General features: G+C 40.6%; 1 protein-coding gene across 5 annotated transcripts in view; it reads right to left on the bottom strand.

Moving 5' to 3' along the window:
- Positions 1-12,052, bottom strand: part of sorcs2 (sortilin-related VPS10 domain containing receptor 2) — a 591,285-nt gene that overhangs the window by 83,012 nt on the left and 496,221 nt on the right. For all 5 annotated transcript variants that reach the window (XM_080192200.1, XM_080192208.1, XM_080192218.1 and 2 more), the window contains 2 exons: positions 8,566-8,642; positions 6,183-6,274 (listed from right to left, as the gene is read on the bottom strand). In XM_080192200.1, coding sequence (XP_080048326.1) covers positions 6,183-6,274; positions 8,566-8,642 — 169 coding nt within the window. The remainder of the gene's footprint in view (positions 1-6,182; positions 6,275-8,565; positions 8,643-12,052) is intronic.

The following is a 12,052-nucleotide window of genomic DNA, read 5'->3' as shown; positions in this document are numbered from 1 at the left end:
TAATGTGCTGGGCCAGAACTTCAAGTTACATTAGGAAGCCAGACCAGACCCCACAACTTTTTCTTTTTGGCATAAATACAAAGATATTTCTCTCCAGGAGATCCCACTAACAATGTATGGAAGTTTTACAGTAAAAGAAACTTTATTTAATAATATAATAACAAATGATATAATAACAAATAATATAATAACAAATTAACCATTAACAATTGAACAATATTTAAAAATTAAAGGTAGCAACTTTATTTGCTAGCTTATGATTATTTCAGTTCTAAATCAGCTCCATTCATGCATAGATTAAAACCACTTTCAAATGAATACAGTTTACAGGCATGCTTGCTATAAATTGTTAACAGTCTTGAAGCTTTCAGAGGGAGATTTTGAGGCGAGAGAGTTCATTTTCAGGAAGAGCCTGCAAATACCTCTGACTTTAGCAGAAGTCGAACTGAAATGGAACAAAATCCCTGCAACAGACCTACCTCCTCCCATTAACGAAATAATTAAATGACCATGCCTACCTAAACCCATATTTCATTCCTTTAATCAAAACCCCCCAGGTAACCTAGTTTTCATTAGCAAAAATCCATTAGCTCTATCCTAAGTAAACAACACAAGGCTAAAATGAATAATTATGCTGTCCCAGCATCTGAGCTGCATTCCCTCCAAACATACTGACTGCCTGTAGAATAAAGCTGAATTTTAAACATTCCTCTTAAATATGAAAAAACAATATATATATATTTATATCAATTGCACTACTATCATCACACATGGCAGATCGTAAAATCTGAATTCAACAACATCAAACATCTAATGATGACCATAAAGCCATTGTCGATTGTCATTAAAAAAACCATTTCATTGAATCATGGAATCCCTACAGTGCAGAAGGAAGTCATTCGGCCCATCGAGCCCGTGCCGGCAACAATCCCATCCAGACCCTATCCCCATAACCCCATGTATTTATTCTGCTCATCACCCTTATTAAGAGGCATGGCCAGTCAACCTAACCCACACATCTTTGGTCTGTGGGAGGAAGCCAGAGCATCAGGAGAAAACCCACACTGATACGAAGATAATGTGTAAACTTCACACAAATAATAACCTGAGCGAAACAGAGCGCAAATAAATAGTTCTTTGTCAAACGGCAAGCAGTGACTATTGGGGAACCACAGGGACTAGTGTTTGGGCCCCAGCTGTTCACATTATATATAAATGGCTTCCACAGGGTTGGTGTTACCTTTAAAGATTATCTAGTTGGCTGTATCAAAAATTCACCTGTGGGATAAACAAATGCTTCTTCACCCTTTGGTTCACCGTAGTCTAGAACCAGTGGACAACAGTCCTCAGTGTGTACGTCTCAATGCTGGAAGCTACAGATGAGTCCGAAGAGGTGTTTTACTCCAGCCTTGAACAATCCTTGGCCCAAGGCCCAAAGGGTAACAATTTGGTTCTCCTTGGTGACTTCAATACTAGAGTTGGAAAAGACACAGACCTCTGGGGATGTATAATTGGCAGAGAGAGGGGGTAGAGAAATCCAACACCAATGATATGCTGCTCCTGGCAAAATGCCTGGAACATAGCTTTGTCATAACAGACATCTTGTTCCATCAAGAGACATGTACAAGGCCTCATGGCAAACCCTTCACCCCAAGCACTGGCACCTGCTTGACCGCATTATCATCCAAATGAAGGATCGCAATGACATGCGTATCACCCCCACCATGAGAGGAGATAATGACTGCTGGACAGACCATCTGTGATCACCATTCTGTGATCAACATCAACGCAGCCCCAAAGCAATGATGCAACAGAAACAATGTCATAGAAAAGTCAACTCAGATACCCAAAGACCCTGATGAGTGTCCTATTCAGCCAGTGCCTGACTTCCAACCTGATGATACCCTGTGATCCAGAACTCAGAGGGTAGAATTTTACCAAAATTGCAGAGACCGCTGGATCAGGTGAGAAAAGTGGTGTGAAACTCATTGGTTTCATAGCTGCCTTCTCTCACTTGATTAAACTGCATTCTATGCAATTCTTAAGTGCCGGCACCCCTCCACAGGCATCGCCTGCCAGGAAGCAGTGCCACTGCACTGCTCAGCCAAGTCCCATACCACTCTGGGGCTAGGCTTTAGTCTGTGCCCCCAGTTTGAAAACCAGTAGTCATTTGTACAGATGTGATGTCACACATGGTGGGTGGAGAATAAGATGAAGATAGACACTACAGGGACCAGGTAGATAAGTATATGTTAATTTATTAAAATTTATGGAAATCATGTTCATATCCTTTTGCGTGAACCTGGCTATGTCACCGGTGGGGGGTGGGAAAGATCGCAAACTGAAATTTCGTTGACACAAATCGTTTTGGCCACGCAGAAGATTTAGCGGCCATTATAGGATTTGACCCTGTGAATAACAGGCTACTGGATCACACCAGACTGTCCATAGTGCCTGGTCTGCCCTCAAGGCTTCCAAAATCAACACCTACAAAGGTGATGCTTGGTCACTCAACCAGGAAATACCAAGATCAGTTTGATGAGAATGTTAGGAGATTCACAAGCACAAGGCTTTTCTGAAGCTGAAGCAGTAATACAACTTGAGAGCAAGAAAACAGCTCTACAGATGGTTGAAGTCCAGCAAAAAACCCATGACCTAAAGAACAGATGGTGGTTGGAGAAAGTACAGGAAATACAGCAATTCGCCGGCAACTGTAATGGTTAAGGTTTCTTTAGTGCAGTCAAAACTATCTACGGTCCATGCACCCCACCCCAAGAACAGAGATGTAGTTATCACAAAGAGGCAGTTGGCACCCGCTGGAAGGAGCACTTGAAAGACTTCCTTAATAGAGACTCAGTCTTCAAAGCAAGTGTCCTCGACTCCATCCCCAGCATGCTACCCGCCACCATCTCAGCACAATCCCAACCTGGCACAAAGTAGAAAAGGGCTAAAAAAAGACATCAGTACAATGAAATCCTCACTAAAATATGGTGGAAAAGCACTATTGGTGCGAATACATGACTTCATTTCCTTTCTCTGGAAAGAGGAGAACATGCCAGAAGATTTCAGAGACGTCGTAATAGTGACCATCTTTAAGAAAAGCGACAAGTCCAACTGCGGTGACTACAGAGGAATTTCCCTGCTGTTGGCCACAGGGAAGGTTCTTTGTTCTCATTTTTGTCACTGTCGACCATGAGGGTTTATGGAGCGTCCTTCTCCATTTTGGCTTTCCTCAAGATTTTGTCACCATCCTCCACCTGCTCCACAATGACAGGCAAGCTGTGATCCTGTCAAATGGATCCAACATAGACCCAATTCATATTTGGACTGGGGTCAAGCAAGGCAGTGTCAGCACACCAAAACTTTTCTTTACCTTCCTTGCAGCAATGCCCCATCTCACTCTCAGCAAGCTCCCCACTGGAATGGAGCTAAACTACAGAACAAATTGGAATCTGTCCAACCTTCGCCCCTTCAGGCCGGACCAAGATCATCCCATTCTCTATCTTTATGCCTGCACCTGCACACATTCAAAGGCTGAGCTCCAATGCATCAACCACACCATCTCCAAGCATGGGTCTTACATTGAACATCTGTAAGACAAAGGTCTCCTGCTAACCTGCCTCCCCACCATGCAGCACTGCACTCATTATCAAATTCCATCCTGAGGGATTGGACAATGTAGACCACTTTCCACTGCTTGAAGGACTACTGTCAATAAGGAAAGTAATCAATGACTAGGTTCAGCACCACATTCAGTGGGCCAGTGCAGCCTTCAGTCACCTGAAGAAGACTGTGTTTGAAGACCAGGACTTCAGACCCAGCACCAATTCCATGACTTACGGAGCAGTGATGATATCCACTGTCCTTTATAGTTTAAAGATGTGGACTATGTACAATAGGCACCTCAAAACCCTGGAGTGGTACTACTGGCACTGCTTCTGCAATATTCTGTGAATACGTTGACAGGGTAGGTGCACCTATCAATGTCAACGTTCTCGTTCAGGTCAACATCCCCAGCATTGAAGCGCTGACCACGCTCGATCAGCTCTGGTGGCCGGACAACATCCACAGAGCTGACATGAGATTCTGGAAACAAGTGCTCTACTTGGAGCTTCGACACAGCAAGAAAGCCCAGAAGCGGAAGGAAACACTTCATGGACCCCCTCAAAACCTCCTTGAAAAAGTGCAACATCCCCACCAACACCCGGCAATTCCTGGCAGTGAGCAAGCTGAAGCCAAGTATTGACAGCAAAACGCGCACGTGACAACCCGAGCACCCTACCCACCCACTCCTAACCCACCATCTGTCTCACCAGGACAGAGACTGCAGGCCACAAGTGGACCCTTCAGACACCTGAGAACCCATTTTTAGTTGGGAAGCAAATCATCCACCATTCCGAGGGACTGCTTAAGAAGAAGATTTACAAAAAGCTGAGATGTTAACAACATTGACAATTGATGTCAATTTCACATAGACATATAAATAGTAAGTAATTTGTTGTCTTGCCTATGCAATTAGAAACCACATTACATCCATTAATGGATGTGCACAGTGGGATATAACAAAGCCTGAGACTCAGACTGACTGGAACAATTTCTGAAATAAGGAGGGAGTTGCAGGGAGTCAAATTTTTAGAGAGAAAATTGCCAGAGTTTTTGACAAGACTAATAGCACTCAAGTACTGGAGTAGTTAAGAAGCCATATTGTTTAAGTAAATCAACCCTCGATTTGTGGTACCATGGCGTCTATTTTGTATTATTAAGACAAGCTGTATTGATTGAACGAAGGAAATCTGATGATAGTTAATCTTCTGTGTTTTCATATGTTAAGTTATTGTGCAAGTATACATTCTTTAAAATTATGTTAGCAATGGTTGGATGTAAATGTTTGTTACAAATGAGTCTAATCATACCTTTTCAGGTACAGCCACTCCTGAAAGTGGTGTCTAGACACAACTCTTACTGGAGTTGACTGGTACTGCTCTTAAAACTACTAGCACAATGTAACTCAGGGGATACAATAGCAGTACCTTCTTGTGACCTGAACCAGGTACCCATACATCTAAAGACAGCCCAATATAATACTTAGTGAGATAAGGTTTATTAGGAATCATTAAGGTGCTTTTTCCATGTGAGAATTTGCAGATATGCAGCCTAGAAGTCCAACCAATTTATTGTTTTGAATTTCTTTTTCCACACCACTCATTAACTTTCAGAATGGAGAACAAGTTGTGATACATCCAAAACAAGCACAGTTTAGGTATGAGCTTCACTGGCTCATACTCTGATGTTTTGGCTATATACTACAATGTTCCTTTTTCTTGCAATGTTGACATGTTGAACACTTAATCCATTAAAACCCATCCTTTGAATATGACCATTGGGCTACTCAAACACCAATCTTGGAGTACTTAAGTTACCCATTTTTTTCTTTTAATTTGCAGTACTTTATACTTGGAATCATAGAATCCCTACAGTGCAGAGAGAGGCCATTCGGCTCATCAAGTCTGCACCGACTCTCCAAAAGATAATCCCACCCAGGACCTCCCCTCTGCCTGGGTCCCTGGTGCTGTGAGGCAGCAGTGTTAACCACTGTGCCACCACGCCACTTATCTATAATACATTTCATCTGCAATTGTTCCATAGACTTTGCAGTTCCCAAGTAGCCTGTTCTAAATGCTCTAAATTTTAGTATCTCTGCAAATTTCACCACTTTGTGTTAAGCTTGTGCTCAAATTCATGTAGATCAACAATAATAAAGATCCAACTCTGACGTTCTGCTCAACATTTCCTTCTTAATATAAATCCCCTAAAAAGTAATTGCTATTTCCTTCAGCCAGCTAGTAACATATCCATTGCCATTTTACCTTTTTTTTTAAACAAAGTCTTGAAATGTGTGTGGAATATTATCAAACTGCTTTCTAGAGAGCAAGGCACACCCAGTGTTGATGTAAAACTACTTGACCTGCATTTACCTAGTTTATTTGCAATGGACACTATGTTAGTTTTGAATAGCTTTAGCATTTGTTGAGAGTTATTGGTTTGATTTTAAGTCAAGCCACCTCTGAAACCATACACAGTAAAATTCTTAAACACAGCTCTTGTACACAAAGTACTTAATAAATCAGTGACTGTGTTATTGATAGAGGTCATTATCGTAATTTAAATTTATTATTTCTTACTTTAATATCTTTAGTGGGATTGAGGTGTCCTTGATAGCAACAATAACACCACCATGGTCAAGGTAAAGGATATGATGTTCTTCCTCAAACACCTGAACAGAATAACAAAAAATGCATCAATCCACACGTTAATAGTCTTACTGAATCTCACATAATTTACATTCCTAACTGAAAATGAAGCTGACATCAATAAAATTGGGATAAATCCATAGAGACTCACTGAATTGCAGGGTTGATGTACCTTGAAATAAAGTAAACTCATTTTTTTTTAAGCAGGTCTGTGCACCCAAATTTCATCTAGGGTTAACTGGGAATAGATTTTGTCATCCTTTAAAATCAGTTGATTATTATTGCCTTTTATTTGGACCACCAAGCTCCATTCTTCAACAGGATCACGGACAAGTCATTTGCTTTGTTAAGATAATTTTCCAACTGCCCAAAGTTCCTGGAAGTAGCCCAGTTTGACTCATCCTGCAATTTTTCCTTTCTCTTTGTTTGTTATGGTGATGTTTTTGTCTAGAACAGATGGACTGCCAGAGGTGATGAGCTCACTACTTAGGGAATTGCAAACAGGCAACTATTCTGTGGCACTGGTCATTAATTTACCAAAATGTTGCAGAGACAAACCACCATAGATTAGGAGCTAATTATGTACTGAAAGGAAAAGCAAAATGTGTAAAGTTGATGGAAAATAATGACTTGTCCTTAGGAGGCTGAGGAAATCACATCAGTTTATCTCCTTTCTGCAATAAAATTAGTTACTATTGACAACTGAACATCATTTACAAAATACGTTCTGTATTCCTTTCAGTAATTAGAATCATAGAATCCCTACAGTGCAGAAGTAGGCCATTCAACACACTGAGTCTGCACTGATCAGAATCCCACTCAGGCCCTATCCCCATAACTCAACTTATTTACCCTGCTAGTCCCCCTGACACTAAGGGGCAATTTACTGTGGCCAATCAACCTAACACAGACATCTTCGGTCCATGGGAGGAAACCAGAGCATCCGGAGGAAGCCCAAGCAGACATGGGGAGAATGTGCAAACTCCACACAGACAGGTGACCTGAGGCCAGAATCAAACCCAGGTCCTTGGCACTGTGAGGCAACAGTGCTAACCACTGTGCCACCATGCTGCCTCTTAGGAGAGAATTTCAAGAAAGCAATTTAAAAAGGAACTATCATATTTATAACCATTATCGTGAATGTAAAATACAAGTTAAATTAGTATTTTCGCAGAAAGGAAAGCATTTTTTTCCATTCTCTGCTTCATGTTAATAGCAGCCATTTTATGAGTGATTAAAAATAATCATGAAAAATAAACAGAAAATGCATGAAATGCTCAGCAGGTCTGGCTGTATCTATAGAAAGAAAAACAGCTCGTATTTCAAGCCTGTGACTTTTATTCCAAACTGGGAGAAGATGGAAATGTAATAAGAATAGTCAGTTTGACTTAGTTTATCTTAAAGACATTAATCTAGATACAGAAAAGATTTTAAATTTCCTTGGATCACACAAAAGCTGTTCAGATATTCTTTTGTCTCTATTCCTGCCATAACACCTGCAATCATATGCATGTGCCAAAATTGTCAGTCCATCTGCTGCCTACAATAGAAAATAGAAAAATTAAAAACTATCCATTTGATGGTTCATAATATTGATTTCTCTTTCAGTCACATCAAGATTCAAAATAATGGAAGATATATCTGCCTATTTGAAGCAATAATAAAGGATTTTAAAATGGTTGGAATTTTCTTCAAAGAAAAGAATGATTTCAAACACTCATGGCTACTGGCAGTAACAAAAGAGACAAAAAAAAGGCAAGCAAATACAAGGGCATTGCGAGTTGATTTTATGGGTTTGGTACATATTTTATCTGCAGTAAGTGCAGTAGCTATCAGGTGTTTCGTCAAATTGAAAACATCTGCTGTGTGACTACGGAGGCATTCATGAACAAATGAGTGCCCTCCCTTCAAATTCCCCGTATGGGCAATCTCTAAAAAAGAAACCACAATTGCTCCAATATGCCAATAAGCCTCATGTTTTTTCATACTAGTATGACTGGCAGTAGCTAATGCCTAATTGGTAGCTTCCTGAGCCATATATCCCAGCATTAGGCAAATAATAAGACTTTCAGATATGGATGAAAACTTCAAGCATGCATTGAATTAAAAAACAAAAACAAGAACATTGCATTCAAGGCGAAAAATAACTACGTACTTCATCAAAGCTACAGTTTGGTTTCAATGATGCAACACTCAGTGGGAATCAACGGAGGAGGCTGAATGAGAATTGCATAATACTCTGCAAAAAGTAGTCAGTGTATCAACAGCAAAAGAAAAACAGTTTAAGCTACAAAATCAAGTCCAGTTTACTTGCCTGCCTCCATGTATTGCCACAATCAGAGGTTATGTACATATCTTCCTTGTACTCAACCAGCTGGGCTCCTAGGTTTCCTAAGGGACAACATTCCATTGTATTATGCAAAGACAAAAGATGTGTTAATCAGATATGTACATATTGCTCATTATGAACATGTAAATGGACAGAGGGATTATTTTCAGCATTCTTTCCCACCAGCAGGAGCACTGTTTATTCTAATGAAATCATTGTTAAAGAATGCTCACTTTTTGTTCACCTTCTCGTTAATAAAACATTACAGAATGTAAAAGAATGAACATAAAAGTTTTGGTTTTGAGAAACTGCTGCAGTTGGAAACTAGGTGGATTAGACGGCCCCTGGACCTGAGTTTAAATCTGTCCGCAGAGATGGAAAGAAAGCACGAGGTGATTTTTACGGTGGCAATGGTAGCTCTGACAGGGAGTCAGGAAAAGCCCCAATCGTGGCCAGTTGAGGGAACTTGATGCAATTCAATGGCCATCAGCCACTTAACTGCCTGGTGCAGAACTTCCACAAGCCAGAGGACCATAAGCTCTCCAGTGCCAGCAGCACCACCAGATGCATGCTGCGAATGCAGAAAACCTGGATCAGCAATGATGGTGATGTCTCCAGAATTTAAATAGGTGGGTCAGGCTTGTTGGGGCCAGTCAAGTAGGCCAAAGGATGACTTGTTGTTAAAGACTGGAGTGGTTCTCTTTCAAAAGGGGTAACTCTCGACACTAAAGGGGCCCTCTGTGGACCACAGACTACCCGGTCAGGAATGTTCCCAATCTCCACAGGGAGCACACAGAGAGGCCTCCAGCTTTTACTAGGTACCCTCCCATGTGGCAAAGGTTCAAACTCACCAGTGGTAGAAGACCACTGCAGCAGGATGAGGTTTTTATTTAGCCATGAATTGGCCACACATCTTTGACATCCCTGTCCTTGACTAAATGACAGTGAGCTGAGAAGGCAACAGACACTTCACTCTCTTATTCTCTCGCCCCATGAAATCAAATGAATTCAAGCAATTTCTGTAAAGACATCCAATTTTACAAAACAATGGCACTGTTATTGATTATAGTTTTTCTTTTCTTCCTTGATGTATTTAAAATCACTGCCTTTACTTCAGAACCCACAGGCACAGAATACTGATGATTGGGAAGTTAAGTGCTGTGAAAATTGCTTCCTGATTAGGACAAATGCACAAGGGAAAAACAAAGGATATTTGCTACTTTTAACATGTTTTAATGCATGCTAACTTCACCTTTATTGTCCATTATTGAGGAGCAACTAAAGCTAGTCCATCCTAGGACTAGGATTAAAGATTTGGGAAGGTCCATTAACAGGAATTGTGATGCACAATTATCCCATACTCCCAGTTCAGATGATACAGGTAGCAACAGACTTTGTGCTCCCTGTTCATCGCAAAGATTGTGATGTGCAGCAGCAGTGTGAGATGAACATGAGTCAAAGTTAGCTTGCATTTGTTAAAAGCAGCCTGCACATCTTAAAGGGAAGGTTCATTCAGGATGCAGCAGCTGGCAGAACTGTTTCAGAAATGGATTAAGACAACTATTGGAGCAGGATGCCAAGTTTATTTGTAGCTAGGTCCCATGCCTTGGAACAATGCTTTTTGAAGATGGGTGCCCAAGTCTGCCAGGAAAAAAAATGTCACCATGGTGAAACAATCAATTTCAATTTGCTCTTTAAACCTGCCTCGAGACCAACGTTTCAAGGTCATAGCTGCCTCTGGGCATACCTAGACTTCTTGGCAGAATAGCTAATGCACTAAACAGACCATTCGAAGGTTGGAAAGGATGAATGCCACGACCATGGAAATTGCTGCTCCACAACTCCAGGTCAACATATCTGAATTTTCATGAGGGGCAGCAGTCAAGTTCCATTGTCTAACAATGTATCACAGGCATGCTAAAGAAAATATCCCACTATTTGGATAGAATCATAGAATTACACTGCATAGAAGGAGGCCATACCACCCATTGTGCCTGTGTCATTTCTTGTGAAACCAACTATCTAATGAGTGGCATCCCCCTGCCTTTTCCCCATGTTTTCCCCTTTTAGTCTCATGAGCTTTAAACCTGTGAACAGATCTATTGTGTGGCAGTTCTTTAAAAGCCAATTACACAAAACTAACCTCACTATGCTTGTCAAACTATTAATTATTTCATCAAAGGGCCCTGCAAACGTTTCCTTCACAAATAATTATCCAATGCTTTTCTTAAAAATATTATTGAATCTGTTTCTACCACCCTTTCAAGGAATAAATTCCTGATTGTGGCAACTTATTGTATGAAAGAGTGTTTCCTCACGTTACTTGTTCTTTTTTGCCGATCACCTTAAATCCGTGTTCTCTGGTTATCGATCCTTCTGCAATTGGAAACAGTCTTTTCATTCTTCAACCTAATCTCCATTCATTGAAGGAGAACCACCTCAGCTTCTCTAGCCTTTCCATATGTCTGATGTTTCTCACTCCATAGTATCTTTTTAGCAAATCCTTTCTGCATCCTCTGTAAGGCCTTGATATTCTTCCTGAATTGTGGTGCCCAGAACTGAACAAAGCATTCCAGCTAACCAATGTTTTATAAGGGTTTGCATACCTTCCTTGCTTTGGTACTCCTGTCTCTATTATTATATTCTTATTAATAAAGCCAAAATAATGCAATGTGCTTTTTAAAGCCTTCGCTACTTGTCCTGTCGCCTTCAAAAATTTGTATACAGACAGCTCAAGTCTCTTTGCTCCAGGTACCCTTGAAAATACTGTCATTCAGTTTATATATTGCCTTTCCTCATTCTTTTTCCCAAACTGTATCACTTCACACCTCTCTGTTAAATTTTATTTGCCAGGTGTCTGCCCAATTTGCCAGTCTGTCCACATACTCCTGCAGTCTATCAAAATCGTCCACTCTGCTACTACTACATTTTCTGGTTTCAAGTAATCTGTAAACTTTGAAATTATGTCCTTCATGCTTGTCCAGATCATTAATATATATCACAAAGAGCCCTGCAGAACAGTACTGTATACTTCTCCCAAATCTGAAAAAATATCACTTCCCACTATTCTCTGCTTTCTGTGCCCTAGCTGATTTTGTATCCACACTGCCACTGTCCGTGTTAGTCCCAAGGGCTGTGAATCTGCTAACAGGTCTACTGTTTATCAATTCTTCAAAAGACATATATGTATTACATCAACCTCACTACCTTCATTGAACCTTTCATTAATTTACCAAGGGCTCAAATTAAGCTGGTCAAACATGGATTGCCTTTAATAAACATTTGCTGATTTTCATAATTCTACAACTGCCAATAATCCCTGTACCCAATTATTATCTCTAAATGTTTCTCCACCAAGGTTAGGTTGATTGGCCTATAGTTGCTGAGTTCATCCCACTTTCTTCTTGAGCAGGTATGTAACATTTGCAATCCTGCAGTCCTCTGGCACCAGCCTCATATCCAAGAAGGAATG

Source organism: Carcharhinus amblyrhynchos, chromosome 1 (genome assembly GCF_965287045.1).
Source record: "Carcharhinus amblyrhynchos chromosome 1, sCarAmb.v2.hapA, whole genome shotgun sequence".
Taxonomy (NCBI): Eukaryota; Metazoa; Chordata; class Chondrichthyes; order Carcharhiniformes; family Carcharhinidae; genus Carcharhinus; species Carcharhinus amblyrhynchos.
This window is presented reverse-complemented; position numbering and strand designations above follow the sequence as displayed.